The 23,952-nt window shown below is 43.6% G+C and overlaps 2 protein-coding genes across 2 annotated transcripts in view; both read left to right on the top strand.

Moving 5' to 3' along the window:
* Positions 1-23,952, top strand: part of pof1b (POF1B actin binding protein) — a 98,362-nt gene that overhangs the window by 36,538 nt on the left and 37,872 nt on the right. The window lies entirely within an intron of this gene.
* On the top strand, positions 126-22,705 carry LOC310871071 (guanylyl cyclase-activating protein 1-like; the record flags this gene model as incomplete). The annotated part of the gene is made up of 4 exons (XM_083782529.1): positions 126-320; positions 17,437-17,586; positions 21,325-21,412; positions 22,584-22,705. 4 exons carry the CDS (start codon positions 126-128, stop codon positions 22,703-22,705), a joined length of 555 nt encoding a protein of 184 aa, XP_083638655.1.

A 23,952-nucleotide genomic window follows, 5' to 3' on the forward strand; every position in this document is an offset into this window, starting at 1 on the left:
AACGCTATAAGGCCGATTGAGCTGAACGCCTCGCTGGCGTCGACCTCGCTCTCCCGCCGTTTCGCCGGAGGTGGAGACGCTTCCTGACGGTCAGACGGACATACGGACGGACAGAGAGGTGCACCATGGGTAACCACGGGTCGAACCTGGACGACATCCTGGCGGAGGACATGCACCACTGGTACAACAAGTTCATGCGGGAGTCGCCGTCGGGCCTCATCACGCTGTTCGAGCTCAAGGCCATCCTGGGCCTGAAGGGCATGAACGAGAACGCCCACAGCTACGTGGACCAGGTGTTCCTCACCTTCGACCAGGACGGGGTGAGGGACGCACACACACACGCACACACGCAACGCACGCACACACACACGCAACGCACAGCACGCTCGCCACACACGCAGCGCACGCACACACACACACACGCACGCTCGCACACACACACGCAACGCACGCACACACACACGCAACGCACTCACACACACACGCACACACGCAACGCACGCACACACGCAACGCACCTACACACACACGCTCGCACACACGCAACGCACGGTCGCACACACACACACACACGCAACGCACGCTCGCACGCTCGTATCAGCACATGGCTGATAACTGAGATCAAACTTATGTTTGACATTTAGGGAAGGGAGAAGAGTCTGGGACGTGTGGAGCGTTGTCCAGGGTGTTTTAGAGAAGGGAGAAGAGTCTGGGACGTGTGGAGCGTTGTCCAGGGTGTTTTAGAGAAGGGAGAAGAGTCTGGGACGTGTGGAGCGTTGTCCAGGGTGTTTTAGAGAAGGGAGAAGAGTCTGGGACGTGTGGAGCGTTGTCCAGGGTGTTTTAGAGAAGGGATAAGAGTCTGGGACGTGTGGAGCGTTGTCCAGGGTGTTTTAGAGAAGGGAGAAGAGTCTAGGACGCGTGGAGCGTTGTCCAGGGTGTTTTAGGGAAGGGAGAAGAGTCTGGGACGTGTGGAGCGTTGTCCAGGGTGTTTTAGGGAAGGGAGAAGAGTCTGGGACGTGTGGAGCGTTGTCCAGGGTGTTTTAGAGAAGGGAGAAGAGTCTAGGACGTGTGGAGCGTTGTCCAGGGTGTTTTAGAGAAGGGAGAAGAGTCTAGGACGTGTGGAGCGTTGTCCAGGGTGTTTTAGGGAAGGGAGAAGAGTCTAGGACGTGTGGAGCGTTGTCCAGGGTGTTTTAGAGAAGGTCAGAAGGGTTGTGGGATTGGATCAGTCTTTGAAGGTATGGTGCCATATGCCTTTCAATGCATTGAAACATCAGTGTTAGCGTACGCGTTGTGGGCTACCAACTGGGAGCAAATGAAGGGAGTGGGTGGTTCCTTTTGTCCTTTTAGCACAACCTCTGACTGTACTGTCCATTCACATTTTTCAAGATCGGAAAACACGCAGCTATTTTGACCACTTGGGTTATAATGTTGTTATTTGGAATAATAGGCTGTACGCACATGACAGCAGCCATAATATGGAAGAAATTGGGCTTCTTCCTTATACTCCCTTCGCAGGTGTTGTTAGCACCAGTGATACTATTTACTTGGAAGACCATTGAGAGCAACCTCTCTTTTTTAATGACCCTTCTAGTACAACATGATCACAATATTAGATACAAAACACAATACAAATTTAAATAAAGTGCACTATAACGAACGACAACTAAATCATCATACTGCAGACACATAATCAGGGCTACATGAAGCAGGTGCAGCCCTTATGAAATGCATCCTCAAGTTGTCCCCAAACTATTTCATGTCAAGGACCCCCAAATTGACACTAATGAGCCCCGCGGACCCCCATTTGAAGAGATATGCCAGGGACCCCCCCCATAAGAGAAGATTTGTACGGCTCTAGCAGTGATTCAGGGACCCCCCATAAGAGAAGATCTGTACGGCTCTAGCAGTGATTCAGGGACCCCCCATAAGAGAAGATCTGTACGGCTCTAGCAGTGATTCAGGGACCCCCATAAGAGAAGATCTGTACGGCTCTAGCAGTGATTCAGGGACCCCCATAAGAGAAGATCTGTACGGCTCTAGCAGTGATTCAGGGACCCCCCATAAGAGAAGATCTGTACGGCTCTAGCAGTGATTCAGGGACCCCCCATAAGAGAAGATCTGTACGGCTCTAGCAGTGATTCAGGGACCCCCCATAAGAGAAGATCTGTACGGCTCTAGCAGTGATTCTCAACCCGTTTCATTTCAAGGACGCCACAGTTTGACATGCATTACTCTACGGACCCCCATTGCCATTTATATCTCTGAGACCCCCCAATTTATATTGTAAAATAAATGTTAATTGTATTCTCTGAGAGTGTACAAAACTACAAACTCCATCTGTGCACTCTCAGAGTTACAGACCCAATAAGGGTCCATTTGGTCCCAAACTATCATTTAGCTGGGGACTCCCTGGACCTCCCTCAAGGACCCATGGGAACTTTGGGAACCACTTCCCTGAATGTCTCTATATGGAGACCAAACTGATCCAGTTTCAGGCAGTCCTGGAGTTTGTTCCATTTGTCTGCATCATGGGGCACACATATGAAAGCCGTCTTTCCTTCTTCACTGTTCATTTGTGGAGTGATAAATAAGTCTAATGTGTGTCTGTGAGCATGTTTGATACCCCATATAGTTGTCACAAATGTGCCACAGTGAGCCAACATGCAAGATATCAGTTGTTTGACCAGAATGGAACAGAGCCTCCATTAGTATCATTGGTAAGCTGCCTCAATACATCCCTGAGGATAATTGAATAAATCTCCACAAAATAGTTTCCCCCCCAAAATAAGTCCAAAAGGGTGAAGATCCTCTCAGAACCTTTTCCCCCACAGCTGGCTATCATGCTGTTAAATGACAAGTGACAATTAAACCCATTCGGGAACCCCTTTTGGTGTTTCAAGCATTCTGTTATACTTTAGCTATTGAAAAATAGCAGATCTACAAGCTCATAGCTACGAGCTTGTAGGTCTGCTATTTTGTAAACATCTTAAAAATGCGGCACAAATCTTTGAATAGGTATATATTGTTTCAGAGCAAACGTTTTTTTTTAGGCCTAAATGGGTTAAGTGTGCAATAACTTCGGGTACTCTGCATTATGCACTTTCTGGACTGATATTCTTGTGTTTTAGGTATTGTATCATGTTTTATTGTATTGGTACCTAAACAGTGCATCTCAGTGGCATTAATCTAGAGGCTGAATTTCTTTACAATTTAGCTGCTAATTTGGGAGAAATGTTGTCACCTATAGAAGTGAACCAACATGTCCATCGTATTCAAAAACATATCCAGTATCTGTAAAACTGATACTCATGCTCTGGTTGGTTGGTCCCCGTTCTAAAACGTATATACAGTATCTGTAAAACTGATACTCATGCTCTGGTCGATCGATTCTGGGGTGAAAATCTGGCAAAAAGAAAATGCCCATCTACAAGCTCCACAACTCATCGCAAAACAGGTTGTAGAACGGATTATGTTTGGCGATCTGTAGAGGGAAATACTATAGTGACCCTAGTCTAGAGCCCTGAGGACAACCCTGGTCAACTGAGTACAGAATGATTGCTTGATCGATTGATTGATTGATTGATTGATTGATTGATTGATTGATTGATTGATTGATTGATTGATTGATTGATTGATTGATTGATTGATTGATTGATTAGACGAGGGCTTCAGGTGGTCCTCCTCAGTGCCACTCTTAAAAGAGAAATGTACTTTCATAATCACTGTGACCTGATCTGATGACAGAGATATTCTTAGACAGCGACGTAAACTGTATGCTAGCTCAAGCCAACACGCTCATACGCAAGTTTAATTTCTGCTCTGTTCCAGTGAAATCTCACTTTTTAAAGCCTATACTGTACTCCGCTGTACACAAAGCCCTGATGCCCACTACGACAAGGGGCAGCCTGCAAAAAATGACAGCTGTGGCCTATAATGACTGCATGAGACTGCTGCTCAGAGCCCCACGATGCCTTAGTGCAGCAAGTCAAATGTTTGTAGAAATAAATGTACCATGACTTGCCCTGCCTGTGCTGCAAAACCTCATGTATAGATGTACAGTATGTGCAGGTTAACAGGCTCTGTGAACAGCATCATTGTATAGATGTAAACCTCATGTATACAGTAGATGTATGTGCATGTTAACAGGCTCTGTGAACAGCATCATTGTATAGATGTAAACCTCATGTATAGATGTATGTGCAGGTTAACAGGCTCTGTGAACAGCATCATTGTATAGATGTAAACCTCATGTATAGATGTATGTATGTGCAGGTTAACAGGCTCTGTGAACAGCATCATTGTATAGATGTAAACCTCATGTATAGATGTATGTATGTGCAGGTTAACAGGCTCTGTGAACAGCATCATTGTAGGCTATAGATGTAAACCTCATGTATACAGTAGATGTATGTGCAGGTTAACAGGCTCTGTGAACAGCATCATTGTATAGATGTAAACCTCATGTATAGATTTATGTGCAGGTTAACAGGCTCTGTGAACAGCATCATTGTATACACCTTTCCAACCCTGCTAAGATGTCTATAAGCTGTGCAGCCACTAGTGGCCTTCTAGCCTTATGTGTACAGTACAGACATAAGTCCCCCTTGTTTGTTTATGCACCGTTCATTTATAGTTTGTTTACTTGTACAGATACGGTATCAGCAAAAGTATCGGATCGGCCCTTATTTGTCATATCGGGTCATATCGGTATCGGTGAATATGCCAGTCTAACCAGCGATCCGACACAGGGGTAAGGGGTTTGACACTATATGGCAGGTAAATACAATGTTGGGGCATTATGTGGAGTTTGCTTTGGAGTTGCCCAAACTGCAAGTGCACATTTGAGTGAGGAGTCTGCTATAAACACAACACCAGATATATAGCTATAGATAGCTATAAACACAACATGAGATCACGACATCTGTATTCGGTATCAGGATCGGATCAGAAGCGAAAAAAAGTCTATCGGGACATCCCTACGTTTGTGTTTCTCTGTTTTATGTGTACAGTACAGTACAGTACAGTACAGTACAGTACAGTACAGTACAGTACAGTACAGTACAGTACAGTACAGTACAGTACAGTACAGTACAGGCAGAGGTTGTGCCAAAGGATAACACAACAACTCCCCAGGGGGCTTGTTGGACTCCCCTGTGAGAGTCTTGAATAAAGGTTGAATTGAGTTGTTTGTTGATGGCATTCTTTCCCAGCACCGGAAAGTTTGTTATCCAAATACAACCCAAATAAGTGACCTCTTCTTTACTTGGGTGTTAAATTCATACACATTTTTGTCAAGCAACTGTAGGCTACTGTATATGTATTCTGGTCAGGCTATATGTGGAGACAGTCACTTTCTATTGGCTCACTGACTAATGGGCTTAGATGGGAGAGCACGTTAAGTCAGGCCAACAGCTAACCACTGACCCTGGAGGATTCCTGATCTGTGTGTGTGTGTGTGTGTGTGTGTGTGTGTGTGTGTGTGTGTGTGTGTGTGTGTGTGTGTGTGTGTGTGTGTGTGGGCATGCGTCACTCATCCAGGGACAAGAGGTGACATGTTGGAAGTAGGCTATACAACAACGACAGGCCTACAATATGACAAGATGTGTTTGACCCATTCTGACGGGATGTTATACTTTAGCTATTGAAAAATAGCAGATCTACAAGCACCGAGTGGCGCGCTGTATACGAGCTTGTAGGTCTGCTATTTTTGAAAAATGCCGCGAAAATGCGGCACAAATCTTTGAATATATATTATTTTTCAGAAGAGTTTTTTTTAATTTAATTGTGATGTCAGGCCAAAATGGGTTAACACATGTTTAACGTTTAATTTGATTACTAAATGTTGATGATGCTGATTTAAAGACAGATAATAAAATGTACTGTTGTACGAGAAAATGTGATGGTCATGGAGGTTTATGGTTATATCTCCAAATCAGATTGATTTGTAATTGCATTGAGTACATTTTAATCCATTTCAGGCGGGAACCCCTTATGGTGTTAGATATAGCTAAAGCATAACATAATGCTTTAGCTATTGGAAAATAGCAGACCTACAAGCTTGTAGGTCTGCTATTTTTGAGTGGTGCAACCACTCCAAGGAACAGCAATGTTCGTGTTCACCTATGTGTTCTCCTATGTGACGTTAACCCACCTACCTACAGTATGTGACTATGAGCACCAGTATGACTATTAGTACCAGTAGGGGGCGCTGTTTCTTTTTATTGTGAAAATTTAGTGCAAATCTTTGAATATATATTCTTTCAGAGCCAACGTTTAACTCAAATCATTGCTTCTGGGGGGGGGGGTCCCTGGAACAACATATTGTCAGATGGGGGCCAGCGGCCAAATAAGCTACAAATACTATGGGGTCCTTACTAGGGGTACTGGGGGTCCTTGACATGAGATAGTTTGAGAACCACTGACATAGAAAGGGTTTTTCAGAAAACAACTGTCATGATCTAGAAGACATTTTGTAGAATCGGTCAAAATGGGTTAACAGAAAATAAGATTTTAAGGTCAATACAATGAGGTAAATATTCTGTGTGTGCAGTGTGTGTGTGTGTGTGTGTGTGTGTGTGTGTGTGTGTGTGTGTGTGTGTGTGCGTGTGTGTGTGTGTGTGTGTGTGTGTGTGTGTGTGTGTGTGTGTGTGTGTGTGCAGTGTGTGTGTGTGCGTGCGTGCGTGCATATTTTACACCACACAGACACAAGGAAGTTCGCTAGCTTGTTTCCACTGTGTTATTTTAGAAAAATAACAGGTGGTTTGAGGAAAAAAAGGAGACAGAAACAGTTGCATAAACACAAAGAGCCAAGGGTTCAAACGACTGTGATGTACCGTCCAGCTTCTTACTGAGAATACACGACTGTGATGTACCGTCCAGCTTCTTACTGAGAATACGACTGTGATGTACCGTCCAGCTTCTTACTGAGAATACGCTCATGTAGAGTTACAATATATAGTCAATGTTGTTTTATCTTACTGAGAATACGCTCATGTAGAGTTACAGATTTGACTGAGAGCCTGCCATCGTGCAAATTCCAGCTTTTCACCAGAGAGAGAGAGTGTTTAGGGGATAGGCTAACATAATATCTGTTTGTACTCCCATACAGTCCATTTATGATGTAATGAAATGGATCATCAGGTGTCGTGTGAGATGCATTCATATTTGAGGATAACTAGAGGATAATATTATAACGTTTATAGACCCATATCTAATCTATGTAGTGGCTTTATTATTATAGAGGATAATATTATAACATTTATAGGCCCATATCTACTCTATGGTAGTGGCTTTCAAACTAGTTTGGGTCTCGGTACAGTATGTACAGTAGGCTACAGGACACCCTTAAACATTCATCCTCAGCTCCACATTTGCTTTACTTTTCACTAGATAGCATACATGAGTTTAACCCATTCTGGGCGGGAACCCCTTTTGGTGTTTTACTTTTAAGCATTGCGTTATACTTTAGCGATTGAAAAATAGCAGATCTACTGTAGGCTACAACAAGCTCGTAGCGCGGCACTCAGTGCCGCGCTACGAGCTTGTAGGTCTTCTATTTTTCAACCACAAGGTTGCCAGTTCGAACCCTGTGGGCTCCCCCAGAGTTAGTGTCCTTGAGCAAGACACTTGCATGGCTTCCTCCGCCACGTGTGTGAATGTGTGTGAAGTGTGAATGTAATGCACAATCTATGTACATGTGTGTGTGTGTGTGTGTGTGTGTGTGTGTGTGTGTGTGTGTGTGTGTGTGTGTGTGTGTGTGTGTGTGTGTGTGTGTGTGTGTGTGTGTGTGTGTGTGTGTGTGTGTGTGTGTGTGTGTGAATGGGTGAATGTAATGCACAATCTATGTAAAGGTGATGTATGAATGTGTGTGTGAATGGGTGAATGTAATGCACCATCCATGTAAAGGTGTGTGAATGTGTGTGAATGGGTGAATGTAATGCACAATCTATGTAAAGGTGTATGAATGTGTGTGTGTGTGTGTGTGTGTGTGTGTGTGTGTGTGTGTGTGTGTGTGTGTGTGTGTGTGTGTGTGTGTGTGTGTGTGTGTGTGTGTGTGTGTGTGTGTGTGTGTGTGTGTGGGTGAATGTAATGCACAATCTCTGTAAAGGGCCTTGGATAAAGGCGCTATATAAATGCACCATTGAAATGTAGGCCTATAAGAATCTTTTGGAAATTGGAGATGTATAGTACCTCAAAATGCGCGACGCCAAGTGCTGCACTACGAGCTTGTAGATCTGCTATTTTTGAAAAATCGTGAAAACATGCTCATTTAAAAATAAAAATAAATCTTTCACAGCGAACATTTTTAACTCAAATCTTTGCTTCTGGAAGGTCGCTACATATTTTCAGATGGGGGTCGGTGGCCAATTACATATCATTCTGACATAAAAATGTTTGAGAACCACTGATACAGAAACAGGTTTTTCAGAAAACTGTCAGGATTTATAAAGGAGCTAAATGGGTTTACCCTGGTGTTAGTGAGCCTCACTTTATCTATACTGAAGAAGTTGACCTATAAATATAAATATATATAAAGTTTTTATAGTATAGGGATGCACTGATAGATTGCCCGTACATCGTATCGGTATTTTATTTTATAATATTTATGTTTGAATGTGAAGCTGATGATGCAATCAGCGCTCAAACAGAGTTGGAAATATTTCTAAAGGAAATACTACATTCATGGGTTTGACTAACACGTATACAGTAGCCTACATCAATAATCATGCACTGTTTATTAGAATTATGGCATCTCTGTGTGGAGTTTGCATGTTCTCCCCGTGTCCCCTAGGGTAGGTACCCTCACAAAAAACATGCAGTAATCCTGGTCTCTAAACTGCCTCCCCCTGGCCAGCCGGGGCGCCTGATGGAGGGGAAAGGAACTGGTTGGAATAACGTGTTCCTTCAACGCGCTACGTCCAACCAGGGAAACTCCCCCCTGTCAGGTGTAAAGGAGCAACTTGGACACTCAGGCATGAAGGAAGCATGAGTTCAAGTCCGTTGGTCTCCCCTTGTGCCCCATATATGGGGACTAGGTTGGTGGAGGGTGTGTAGAGGTGAATGAATGATAGGTTAAGGCAGTACGCATGGGCCGTTGAGTGATAGTCAACGAGCACTTCCAAACTCCAGCACTTAGAAATAAAACATTTGCAAGGAATTTCTTGACAGGAAGTAGCTCATAAAATGTCTACGGTGGATTTTTAGTAAACAAACACTTTACAGATTGAAAGAGGATAATTCAAGCTGTCCCTACAGCGGCAATGTTGGTGATTTTGACGTTGGTTTAATATAATTAGAGAGGACTTTTCTGTTTGTATGAATGGGCTGTCTATGGGAAGTGTCGACTATAGCACCTTGCTGGAAGATGGCTGCGGTGTGAATAAAGAGAATAGCAAAGGAAAGAAAGGAAAGGTACTATGTTTACCCAGGGTAACTGGACTAAGCTCAAGAACTTGTTTACAGCCAGGCCCTGCTCATACAAGCAGTGGCTAGCACCACTCACAAAGCCAGACCAGTACAATATGGAGACAAGACGTTTCTGACCAACAGCAACAACGTGTAATAAAGGTGTTTCTTTATGGTGTGTCAGGCCTCACTCACACTGTTGCAACATGCATACAACATTTGTCTTGTGTCTTGTCCATGTTTAATGGCCGCCCAATGCATTTCCAATGGAAGTCACATGGTTTGAAAAAACATTTTAGTTTGATGGCTGTGTTGTGACCCCCTCCCCCTCCCCCGCATCAAACAAACATGTCTTGTCAAACCAAGTGACCTCCATTGGAAATGCATTGGGGCATGCATACATGCATGTTGCAACAGTGTGAGTGAGGCCTAATTAAAAGTAGTGTGCAGCGGGTCCCTCTCCTTACATCAGGAGTTTTATCAAACCCTTTTTCACGTCAAGGATCCCCAAAGTGATATCATTTAGACGGCCATATAGTATTTTTTGTCCAAAACAAAATGCTTGGAATGGATTCAGAATCATGAAAACCCCCTAGTTTGACAGGTCACATGATGCTACGTTTATCATTTTCGGATCGTAAATACCAACCCATTAAAAGTCAACTCATCAAAGATACAGTGAAACTGCCAGGTGAACATGTTGGTGGTTATTGTCACAGTGGCGTGCTGCTATGAGTGCTATACCGATGAGAGCATGTTGTAATGAGATGTTCTGCTTTATTTGACACACGCACGCACACATGCACGCAAGTATACTCACATTCTTACAATACAGCAATGTACAGTAGGAACACTCGTGTACAAGTAATAATAATAATAACTAGAATGTCACCGCCCTTCGGGCGGCTCATCCCAGAGTTACGTTGCAGCGCAATATGGGAAGAAGGAAATTGCGGGAGTTGACAGACGCCACATGTATAGTAACGGATGGGTTATTAATTATTATTATTATTATGTGTTGTTGCGCGCGCGCACACACACACACACACACACACTCACTCGCGCTCTCGTCAATTAAAGTCCCCCCGGCACTGTGATGCGATAGAAAAATCCTCCACAGTGTATTGTGAAGTTGTGAACCCGTGGCACTGATGCGAGGTCCATGTCGTACGGCAGCTGCTTTAGCTGCGTTCACCAGGCGTAGTTGTGTGGCGTTGGCCGTGCGATAGGCGAGAGATGTCTTTTTCGGGTTGTTGCATGCCGGCGTGTTGTAGCTGGTGGTGGCCGTCATGGGTCCTTGTTAGCGTAGTCTATAGTCAACACGACGTGGTGTTTGTTTGTCGATGCGTACTGTTACTGAGGTGGAGTCACTTGAGTGTTGGCCTGTCCGGCACAGCAGCCAGGGGGGGAGGGGGCTGAGGTAGGATGAGCTGGTGTGGAGCAGAGGCAGTGAGGTTGGACATTGAAGGGTTGGAAATCATCCCGGTCGCGTGGTTCATGTAACGCATGTGTCACTGTGAAGGCCGTAGACTACAATGCGCCATTGGACTGGCCCCATGAAGTGAACGGAGTTGGCACAACTCGGCAAAGTGGTGACGATTTTGACGTAGGCCGGTGGTCTTGCGCAATAATGTGTTCTTTCATAGAAATGGGCATTGTACTGTAAATATTATGACAGTTACATGGATGCAAAGTAGTGGTTGATGTCTGGACAGGCATGCTGTTGGTGTTGTGCATGCTGAGATGTGGACATAGGCATGCTGTTGCTGTTGTGCATGGTGAGATGTGTGCAGACGGTGTGGTTTGGTAGGAAAAGGCGGACAAAGGATGGGGTGTTGCGCTGGCTATTAGTGTGGCAGGATAATAATAATAATCTATATTTATTGTCCTGTAGGGATAAATTAGGCCATAGCCACAAATGTGATGACCTCATCACATTATGACGGTTATGGCTGCTTTTAGCCCAAGGAGTGTTTTTCATGCTAAACTAATGCTTGGAATGGATTCAGAATCATAAAACCCCCGTTATAGTTTGACACGTCACATGCTACTGAAAGCATAATGACTTTTTTAAATGTTTTGCCTTAACCCGTTTTGACCTGAGATCAGATAAAAAAAAATGTCTTCTACATCCTCGACAGTTTTTAAAAAGCTATGTTTCTATGTAAGTCGTTCTTCGATTTTTCAAAAATACGAGCTTGTAGATCTGCTATTTTTCTAAAGCTAAAGCATAACATAATGCTTAAACACCAAAAGGGGTTCCCGCCCAGAATGGGTTAAAGGTTTTGGTAGCACAACTTTTGGTAGCACAACTTTCATTTCAACTTCAATTTACCACGATCCACAAATTATTTACAATTTTTAATATGTTATTTGGATGACCCTATAAGGATCATACAAAAAATAAAACCTTGACTTACTATTGCTATTTAATTTGGGTCGCGCCCCTTTTTAGCTTAGATCGACTGGCCTATAATAGGCTTGCAAGAGTCCATGTCTGTAAAGAGTTGGTCATGGAAGATAATCAGCCTCCTTGCAGAGGGTTACACATTTCATCTGCTAAATAAATACATTAAATTCATCATCATTTTACCCTCGAGATCATGTATTTCACAATGCCACGCCAGACTTTCCGGTCCTTCATTAAATTAATTAATTATTACATTACATTAATCAATAACACAACGGTTGCTATTGTCCCCCCTCCCCCCTCAATGAGACAAGGCAGCCTCTTCAAAACCATATGAATTCCATAGGAAATGATGAATGAAGCTGTCTCATTATAGGAATCCAAACGACAGAGACCCAATTAGGTCATTTGAAAAGAAGACAGGCAAGTCCAGCTATTTGAGTCCAGGGTGCCTTGCTTGCTGCTGACATTCTCCCGGACATTTGTAGCATTATTAATAATAATAATAATAATATAATAATAAACTTTATTTGTATAGCACTTTTCATACATAAAATGCAGCTCAAAGTGCTTCACAGGGCAGGACACAAAAATAAAATACAATAAAACACAAGTAGTTAAAATGATAGAACAATAGCAGAGAACAAAACCGAATATAAGAACATAAAATAAATAAAAACACATAAAATAAATAAAACTCAACTAAAAGCAAGGGTGAAGAGGTGAGTCTTGAGTTGAGATTTAAAAATGTCTACAGAGGGTGCGTGTCTGAGCTCGAATGGAAGTTTATTCCAGGCTGTTGGGCCATAGAAGCAAAAAGCTGCCTCACCGTACTTTTTTGTGCACATACCTTTAGGCACTTCAAGTAGGCCAGCGTTGGAGGACCTGAGGGGGCGGCTAGGGACATATCTAGGTAGGCAGTCACGGAGGTACGGAGGTGCGAGACCATTGAGAGCTTTATAGACAAGTAACAGAATTTTAAAGTCAATCCTGAAAACAACCGGAAGCCAGTGCAGTGATGCCAAAACTGGAGTAATATGTTCTCTCATCCTAGTTCTAGTTAAAACTCTGGCTGCTGCATTTTGGACAAGTTGTAATCTGTCAGTCGCTTTCTTAGGGAGTCCTGAAAAGAGTGCATTGCAGTAGTCAAGCCGAGAAAAAACAAAAGCGTGGATTAGCGTTTTTGCATCGTCCAAGGACAAATAGGATCTGATCCGTGCAATATTTCTAAGGTGAAAAAAAGCAATCTTGGTAACATGATTAATGTGTGAATTAAAATTCAATTCAGAATCAATAATAACCCCCAGGTTCTTTACTGTACTGTTACCTTCTACAGTCAGGTTGCCAAGTCTGCCAATTATTGATTCTCTTTGCTCGCTAGAACCGATTATGAGAACTTCCGTCTTATCCTCATTCAGTTTGAGAAAGTTCTCACTCATCCAACACTTGATGCCAGACAGACAGGTCAACAGCGGGTCCAAAGCACAGGGATCGTCTGGGGCCACAGAAAGATATAGTTGGGTATCATCAGCATAGAAATGAAAATTGACTCTGTGATTGGTAATGAGTTCACCCAATGGCAGAATGTACAAGGAGAACAGCAGAGGACCAAGAATCGAGCCCTGTGGGACACCAGAACTGATGTCGTGTTTGTCTGAGTCAAACTCGGCTAGATTGACAAAGTAACTTCTGTTTGAAAGGTAGGAGGAGAACCAGGACAGGGCCGTACCAGACAGGCCTATCCAGTGCTCCAGACGCTGTATTAAAATTGAATGATCAATCGTGTCAAATGCAGCCGTTAAATCTAACAGTAGGAGAACGGATACATGTTTCTTGTCAGCAGACACCCTAAGATCATTCATTACTTTTACAAGGGCAGTTTCTGTGCTATGATTTTTCCTAAAGCCAGATTGGAATTTGTTGTGCACATCATTGCTCTGTAGAAATACGTCCAATTGATGAGAGATGCATTTCTCCAAAACCTTGCCCAGAAAGGGCAGATTCGAAATGGGTCGATAGTTACCCAAAACAGAGGGATCCAGATTATGTTTCTTTAGTAGGGGCCTGACTACGGCCGTCTTCAGAGAGTCTGGGAAGACGCCTGTCTGTAGAGAGCTGTTTACTATTTTTAGGATATCTCCAATCACACTGTCTAAGACCTCTTTGAGAAAGGTGGTGGGAATTGTATCCAATGAACAGGAGGAAGATGTCATCTGTGATATGGTTTTGCGGAGTTCGTCTTCATCAATTGCGCAAAACGATAATAGGCTCCCCCTGGAGAGATCTACCCTGGGACCGTTAGCTGCTGTTTGAAGGTTTGCACTAGCAACAGCACCATTCAAAATATCAGCTCTAATGTTAAAGATTTTGTTATCAAAAAAGCATGCAAACTCATTACACTTAGCTTTAGAGGCCGGGAATGACTGCTTGTAGGACTGGGGGGGGTTTAAAAGTCGATCAATGGTAGAGAATAGGACTCTGGCATTTGTCTTGTTCTCGTTAATAATGCCAGAGAAATATGCCTGCCTTGCTAGACGCAGGGCTTTGTTATAGGCGACTGTTGACTTTTTAAGAATCTCTAGGTGGGTGGTGAGTTTATTTTTTCTCCAAGCTCGCTCAGCTCTACGACATTCTTGCTTCAGTGAGCGTGTATGCTCATTTAACCAGGGCGTTACTCTGGTGTTATGTTTCTTTTTTGTTTTCAAAGGAGCCACTATATCAAGAGCTGACTCTAGTTTAAGATTAAAAATTTGAACCAGATCATTTACTGGGGGAGTATCGGGCAGGGGGGGGCCCAGATGACGAGGGAACTCGTCAGCTGCAGAAGAGCTAAAAAAGCGCTTTGTTATGGTATATTCTGTGATGTTTTCCTCTAGATCAGAGGCAGTCATATTAAAACACAGCAAATAGTGGTCTGATAGCTCAGGCCTTTCAATAGTCCTTTCCACAGTGATGTTCACCCCTCTAGAAATCACCAGGTCCAGAGTGTGCCCATGTTTATGTGTAGGCCCAACAACATGTTGGATAAACTCAAAGGAATGCAATAACTCTAAGAAACCCATAGCCACAGCATTGGTCAGGGTGTTTTATGGAAGGGAGAAGAGTCTAGGGACATGTGGAGCATTGTCCAACCTGTCCAGTGTTTTAGGGAAGGGAGAAAAGAAAAGTCTAGGTCTAGGACGTGTGGAGCGTTGTCCAAGTTGTTTTAGAGAAGGGAGTAGAGTCTAGGACGTGTGGAGCGTTGTCCAGGGTATTTTAGAGAAGGGAGAAGAGTCTAGGACGTGTGGAGCGTTGTCCAGGGTGTTTTAGAGAAGGGAGAAGAGTCTAGGACGTGTGGAGCGTTGTCCAGGGTGTTTTAGAGAAGGGAGAAGAGTCTGGGACGTGTGGAGCGTTGTCCAGGGTGTTTTAGGGAAGGGAGAAGAGTCTAGGACATGTGGAGCGTTGTCCAGGGTGTTTTAGAGATGGGAGAAGAGTCTGGGACGTGTGGAGCGTTGTCCAGGGTGTTGTAGAGAAGGGAGAAGAGTCTAGGGCGTGTGGAGGGTTGTCCAGGGTGTTTTAGAGATGGGAGAAAAGTCTAGGACGTGTGGAGCGTTGTCCAGGGTGTTTTAGAGATGGGAGAAAAGTCTAGGACGTGTGGAGCGTTGTCCAGGGTGTTTTAGGGACGCACACACGCACGCACGCACGCACGCACGTACGCACGCACGCAGGCACAAAGACAGACAGAGTGTGTGTGTGTGTGTGTGTGTGTGAGAAGAGTCTGGGACGTGTGGAGCGTTGTCCAGGGTGTTTTAGGGACGCACGCACGCAGGCACAAAGACAGACAGACAGACAGTGTATGTGTGTGTGTGTGTGTGTGTGTGTGTGTGTGTGTGTGTGTGTGTGTGTGTGTGTGTGTGTGTGTGTGTGTGTGTGTGTGTGTGTGTGTGTGTGTGTCCTGATAAGCAGCTTACAGCCCCAGAGATCTTAGAGTTGACACAAAGATCTCTGAGCCAGGATAGGATGACTGCTGTGTCACCGAGGACACTGACTGTACTTTTACTTACTCATCAATATACCTGCAATATAGAAATACACTCAATTTACAATATACAAATACATATTTAGCACCATTTTCGAATGCCCCCCCCCCCCCCCCTGTCAAAAACAGCTAAAATCCCCAAAACGAAAGAAAGCAGCAAATGACAAAGAATTACACTCATCTTCTCTAACAACAACCTAAAACATGAACCTTGGTTGAAAAAGTTGTCCTTTAACTGTTGGTATGAAAAGGGGCCACTGTAGTAGACATGACGGTCGCTATAACTCTAGTGTAACTATTACAACATGACAGTGACTGTATTATAACTCTATTAAAACAACACTGACTATAATATGTGACTACATTTGACTGAGGGACTGCCATTGGATTTCTTTTTTAATTTTTGTTTTTCTATGTCATATGAAAGCAGGGAATCATAGCTTCAAATTGACATGTTGGTTGTTCAGTTTGGCCCACCAGTTTTGGAGATATGGCTTATAGAGTAATGTCTTGCAGAGAAACAGCGAGTTGAGAAAACAGGCTTGAAAAGGTTCACTTCTGTGGACTCAGTACACCAAAGCTACATGTTTAAGCATTTATTTCATATTTACATGTCTTCTGTGGTCTCTAACATTACACCTATAGCTACATGTTTAAGCATTTATTTCATATTTACATGTCTTCTGTGGACTCTAACATTACACCATAGCTACATATTTAAGCATTAATTTCATATTTACATGTCTTCAGTGGTCTCTAACATTACACCTAGCTACATCTTTAAGCATTAATTTCATATTTACAGCTCTGACACTTATTTCAGACATGTTCTAGTATGTGAAGAGTCTGCCTGTGCTATTAACTCATTTTGAGTTTTTCTCCTCTGGTGAAAAGCTGGAATTTGCACGATGGCAGGCTCTCAGTCAAATCTGTAACTCTACATGAGCGTATTCTCAGTAAGATAAAACAACATTGACTATATATTGTAACTCTACATGAGCGTATTCTCAGTAAGATAAAACAACATTGACTATATATTGTAACTCTACATGAGCGTATTCTCAGTAAGATAAAACAACATTGACTATATATTGTAACTCTACATGAGCGTATTCTCAGTAAGAAGCTGGACGGTACATCACAGTCTTATTCTCAGTAAGAAGCTGGACGGTACATCACAGTCGTATTCTCAGTAAGAAGCTGGACGGTACATCACAGTCGTATTCTCAGTAAGAAGCTGGACGGTACATCACAGTCGTATTCTCAGTAAGAAGCTGGACGGTACATCACAGTCTTATTCTCAGTAAGAAGCTGGACGGTACATCACAGTCTTATTCTCAGTAAGAAGCTGGACGGTACATCACAGTCGTATTCTCAGTAAGAAGCTGGACGGTACATCACAGTCGTGTATTCTCAGTAAGAAGCTGGACGGTACATCACAGTCGTTTGAACCCTTGGCTCTTTGTGTTTATGCAACTGTTTCTGTCTCCTTTTTTTCCTCAAACCACCTGTTTATTTTTCTAAAATTGTATTGTATTGACCTTCTCTCTCCCCCCCCCCCCCCCCTCTCTCTCTGTCTCTGTCTCTCTCTCCTTCTGTCCAGGACGGCTACATAGACTTCGTCCAGTACATAGCAGCGGTCAGTCTCATGCTGAAAGGAGAGATCAACCAGAAGTTAAAATGGTATTTCAAGCTGTTCGATCAGGACGGCAACGGCAAGATCGACAAGGAGGAGCTGGAGACCATTTTCACGGTAAAAAACTCAGGCTCAAACGTGATGTTTTTGAGGGGCGTCGGCCCCTCTTATGTCCAGCTTTGAGTGTGTGTATGTGTAAACACACAAACACACACACACACACACACACAAACACACAAACATTGAATGCCATTTGATAATAGACGGCCAGTTTTGAGTGTTTGTACCAACACATTGACAATGAATGACTCTAGCATACAGATGGTTTGAGTTATTTAAGCAATATTACACAAGAGGTTCTGGGTTAACGTGATTATTGCCACGACAGTGATGCGGTCCGGAACGAGACGGAGTCGAGTTCCGCAAGCATCGCTGAAGTAACAATAATCACGTTAACCCACACCCTCGAGTGTAATATTGCAATTATACAACAGTTACCCTTAAAACTAAGAAAATCGCTGAAAAAATATTTCTATATGACAGATGTAGTCACTACGACCACAAATGTCCCAAGAAACTAGCTAGCCTAGCCACTGAGTTTGCTAGTGCTCTGGGAAAACAGAGCAGCCAAATTCTTTGTTTTGATTAGGTGGTGAATGGTGCTGGTTTAACCCACGGCTAGAAGGCTGTTTCAACCAATCAGATTGCTTCCTCGAAACGACCTGTGGTATAAATTGTATTAACATACTATACCATACAGATTGGACAACATTACACTTTATTCACTACAAGATGTAAAATATTCCCGATGCAATAAAGAACCAGCAGGTCAGTCTGGGTGAAACGGGTGTTCTCTGGGCTAATGAGTAGTGCACAGAGATCACCGCTCCCAATTAGTTTAATTAACATTAATTACATTAATTGTGGGATTATGGCTGAATTTAGACTATCTTAATCGCTGGATGAGCTCATCCAATCAGTTTCCAGGGAGGAGGGACTGCAGGCCGCTAGCGTGCCACGAGCTGATTGGTGGACAGTGGAATGTCGTCATTGGTGTGACCTGCTTCCTGGAGCACGAGAGACAGTTTTCCGTCCGTACTCCGTACCGTCTGACTCTCCTATTGTCTGCCTCTCAGCTGCCCTGTTGACCTCATGCACACCGCACCCATCTTACCAGCAAGGTGCTAACAAGGTGCAACTTCCCATAGACAGCCCATTCATTCATCCAAACGGAAAAGTCCTGTCTGATTGTATAACACGACGTCAAACTCACCAACATTTCAGCTGTGCGAAAAGCTTGAATTATCCTCTTTCTGTCTGCAAAGTGTTTGTTTCATAAGAATCCACCGCAGATACAGTATGTTATGAGCTACTTGAATTCCTGTCAATAAATTCAGTGCTCGTTGGATATCACTCAACAGCCCTGCTAGCACCTGCTAGTGTTGAATTTGCACATAATGCAGGAGGCAGCAGGACGTTGCTTTAACGAGTGCTTCCAAACTCCAATACTTGGGGAAAAAAATCACCTGCAAGGAATTTCTTGACAGGAAGTAGCTCATGACAAGTCTACAGTGGATTCTTATAAAACAAACACTTTGCAGATATAAAGAGGATAACTCAAGCTTTTTGCACAGCTGCAACATTGGTGAGTTTGACGTTGTTTAATACATTCAGATTTCTGTTTGGATGAATGGGCTGTCTATGGGAAGTTGCACCTAGTCAGCACCTTGCTGGCAAAGATGGCAGCGATCTGATTAAACAGACTAGTCTGTCTCCCAGCCTGCCCTACTGTCTCTCCTACACTGTCTCAATTAAGAAGACAGATTATCAACATAATTGTTGTTGATTTGAAGGTGCATTTGCTTACGTTAAAACACTTGTAACTTTTGTTAGTAGGCCTATGTTATACTTTAGCTATTGAAAAATAGCAGATCCACAAGCTCATAACGCGCCACTCGGTGGTCTGCTATTTTTGAAAACTCGTACAAATGCGGCACAAATCTTTGAATATATATTCTTTCAGAGCGAACGTTTTTTTTATTTTGACGCCATGGCCTAAATGGGTTAAAGAAACCCACTGGGCAAAAATGCAGGCTAGAGAGAGACAGCTTTGGACACATTTATGTTGCACGCCCGCAAATACTCCAATATGGCTGCTGTGCACAGAGCAGTGTTGTTTTTGGCAGCGAATTTCAATTTTAGTTTTAGTCATAGTTCCTTCAATAGTTTTCATTTAGTTACAGTCACATTTTAGTCACCTTGAATGTTTTAGTGTTAGTCAAGTTTTAGTCGACTAAATGTCATCAGATTTTAGTTGACTAAATGTACAGTTGATTCTACAATGTATTTTGGCGGGACTTGATGCCTGATGACTGAAAATAGCAGATCTACAAGCTCGCGCTGCGACGCGTTGTGAGCTTGTAGATCGGCTATTTTCAGCATGCAACAAAGTGTAACATGACTTGTACTGGAGCTCTTGTCCACTAGTAGTCCCTTCCTAACATTTTAGTTTTTATTTGTTGACAAAATCGACAGTATATTTAGTCTTAGTTTTAGTCATCATAGCTTTAGTTTTCATTTAGCTTCCATTTAGTTTTCCTCAGTGAAAAAAGGGGTAACACTTTACAATAACGACCTGTTATAAAGCATTCATAAACATTTATAAGCAGTTTGTAGATGAGTAATAATCATGAACAGACTGTTGACATCCGTAAATGTTTACCTAAACATTTATAACTATGTGAATAGTCTACTACTTACGTACTAATACCTTACTAATAACGTATAAATGATGTTTAAACTTAGTTATAAATGTTTAGGTAAACATTTACGGATGTCAACAATGATTGTTCATGATTATTACTCATCTACAACTGCTTATAAATGTTTATAAATGCTTTATAACAGGTCGTTATTGTAAAGTGTTACCAAAAAAGGTATAGTCGACGAACATTTTTCGCCATAGTACGAAAACAACACGGGCTCAAGTTGAACTGAATTCAAAGTATTCATATAGGATGGAGAACCTAGCTGGCTGGCTCTGACTACTCCTCCCGCAGCTGCCTATAGAGCACCGAAGTCCTGACGTCACTCGCTCATCCTTTCAATTCCCCTGGTTCAAGGAAGTAATTTCTCTATGGAGAATAACATGGGGTGATCTTAAAATCATCTTAAAAAGTGTTGTGGTCCAAAAATAAACAAGCTGTCTCTGCCTTATTGTCAGGGAGGTGTCTCTGTATCGTTTGCAACAGTCAGTCACTCAGTCTGCTTCTAGCGAAAATGTAAGCAAATCAGTAGCAGTAGGCTAACAATAGCGTTTTCTCTCAGTCAGTTGATTCTTCATATCCATATGAGTGAAGCGGCCGGGGTGACATGTTTATTTTTCAAACACAGTTTCGATCTAAAATCCCCCCTATGGGGATTACAATGCAAATAAAAAGTACTGCACCAACCCGTGAATTTGCGCGCTCTACCGATATTGACGTCAGACTTCGGTGCTCTATATCTTCTCACCAAACGTGATGCGTGGTTGTATTCATAATTATACAATACACAAGGAGGACATGACTGAGCCGGTCTGCATGCACACAACGCAGTGCACAGCTGCTGCTGGCGGCCATTGTGGACATGCTCACGATCAGCTGCATTTCAATGCTATTATGTCACTGGTATTTTATCCTATTTATTCCTATTTATTCCTATTTATTCCTATTTATTCTGTCTGTCTGTCTGTCTGTATGTCTGTCTGTCTGTCTGTCTGTCTGTCTGTCTGTCTGTCTGTCTGTCTGTCTGTCTGTCTGTCTGTCTGTCTGTCTGTCTGTCTGTCTGTCTGTCTGTCTCTCATGTCTGTCTCAGGCTATCCAGGATATCACGCGGAACAGAGACACCGATCCAGAGGAGATTGTCAATCTTATATTTGAAAGGATTGATGTCAATGGAGAAGGTGAGGGAGGACATTATTATTATTGTTGCGACCCCATTTACTATGAAAACATGCATTTAACTGTCCATTCAAACTCTAGACGGGGCCTGCCCTGCCCCCAAAAGTTATTAGTGCAGCCGTGCCCGGCAGCCGGCGAAAACTAGAGTTCTCAACAGGCCCGAAAATTAAGGCCTGGCCCCAAAGTAACCATGGGCCCTGACTGGGCCCTACCTGGGCCCTCGTCAAACCCTGTACACTCAAGCTGAGCTTGTAGATCGGCCATCTTCAGTCTGTAGATTTAGTTGACTAAAATCTATATGGCGTTTAGTCGACTAAAACTAGACTAAAAGTAAAACATTTCAGATGACCAAAGAATGACTAAAACGAACTCCATACCTTACCAGATGTATTGATTTTTTCCCCCCTAGACCAGGCCTATAGACAGGAACACGCAGGCGACTTTTGAACACTGGCAGGCTTTCCTCCGAGGTGGAAAGCCTGGTGACGCGAGGTTAGACTTTTTTATGCAAAGCGTGGGAAAAAAGGCAGAATGTTTTGTTTGTGTAAAAAAAAAAAGAAAAACTGTTTCTTGTACACAATGCAATATTGAATTGTATGGTGTGTCCTATAAGTCCATGTGACACAAAAATAAAGAATCTATCTATCTATCTTAACAGCGGGCGAAATCGCCCGAAAAGATGAATTGTTTTAATCATTTAGGGGGCGACGTTCCTCCGCCCCACTTTTCGACCATCAACCTGTTCGGCCTGCTATCGCCGGTATAGTCGCCGGGTCCCATATAGACAAAATAATGCACCTCCGGAGAATTAGTCTGGCTGTCGGCCGCTGTTAAAAACGTCCTGCTACAGTAGGCTATACATCCCAAAAACAGCTAATGGCGGATAACATGGAAGTGTCTATTTGTACGTCTCTGAATGTTTTGATGAATTGAACAAGGTGGACCCTTTTGTAAACAAGTGTAATGCTTCATTGGGTACAGTCTTTGTATTGAGTTTGTGCTTGAAATGTACTGTAATTCTGCAAACTGTTAATAAATATTTCAACCCTGTGACCCTGTGCTCCTCATGGTGAGCTGACCCTGGCCTTGACCCTGTGCTCCTCATGGTGAGCTGACCCTTGACCCTGTGCTCCTCATGGTGAGCTGACCTGTGACCCTGTGCTCCCTGTGCAGGTGAGCTGACCCTGGAGGAGTTCATCGAGGGGGCCAAGGACCACCTGGACATCATGGACATGCTGAAGACCCTGATGGACCTCACGCCCGTGCTGGTCATCATCGTGGAGGGACGCGAGTGAACCCCGCGCAGGCACAGAGCAGATAAAACAGACCAGTACGAAACGCCGTCCACACTCTGCCACCATGCACTGTCAACTTGTAGATCTGAGCTTTTGTCGGAGCGCGGCATGCGACCGCAAGTCTAAGAAAAGGGGTAAAAACAGAGAAGCAGACATTACTCTGGCCCGGACCCAGAGTAACGCCTGTCAGACTGTCCCATGGGGAGCCACCCGTACAGACTGTTATAACAGACGTCGGAGGGGGGGTGTAGTGACCGGGACATGCTGGGTCGTTTGGCATTTTTCTTTTCTTTCTTTTTATCGCCACCGTCATGGATTTTACAGAAGTGACCAAGAGGAGGTGGAGAGGGGCAACACCTGTAGGCATTGATTGTACTTTATCCCGATCGCAGTGCTGCTGGAGGACTTGACTATCGTCACATAGCCATGCCCCCCCCCCCCAAAAAAACATAACTGTTATTGTCTATTTTTTGAGGGGAGCTAGCCCCTCCTATGCTCAGCTTTGTGTGTGTGTGTGTGTGTGTGTGTGTGTGTGTGTGTGTGTGTGTGTGTGTGCGTGTGTGTGTGTGTGTGTGTGTGTGTGTGTGTGTGTGTGCACGGAATGTGCTCAGCTGATTGACGGAGCACGGACTGCGATGTATGATGGATGTATGACGACACTTTTTTTTTGGTGAAAAGTGTAATTTAGGCTAAACATAAAGAACTATCGGACATGTTGGAGAAGACTCGAAACTATATAACGATTGAGAGCTTATGAAGTCACCGGGAACGTCCATGTAAAGCTCCGAGCTAAAGTAAAACTTATGGCATATTATTTTCAAATGGGGGCTAATTAATGAGTATCATTTGACATGAAACCGTGCGGGAACCGGCGGTGGCGTAAACGAACAGAACCAATAAGTGGCCCCTCTGCTCTGCTCTGTCGTGTCAGGCAGCCTGCCAAGCCAACGGGCCGGGCCGGCGGTCGCCACCACCACCGCCCGCTGATCCTCTCTAAACGACCCAATTGGTTTAAAGGATTTAGCACATCGCCATGGGAACACGGGGACTTATTATAGCCACCGCGCGGAGGCTCGCAGGCGGCCCCGCCCACTATAATTAAGCTTCGGAGGACAAGGAGTCAAAATGTCAGGGATTGATTTGTTCAGTGGAATACCTCGCGTGTCCCGAGACAGTAGTTTAATGCTTTATGATGGTGGCGTCTACTCACAGTTAAAGGAGAATTACATGCTATAGAAAGCTTTCTT

The sequence above is a fragment of the Protomyctophum parallelum genome (assembly GCF_964188405.1).
Source record: "Protomyctophum parallelum genome assembly, chromosome: 1".
Lineage (NCBI taxonomy): Eukaryota > Metazoa > Chordata > Actinopteri > Myctophiformes > Myctophidae > Protomyctophum > Protomyctophum parallelum.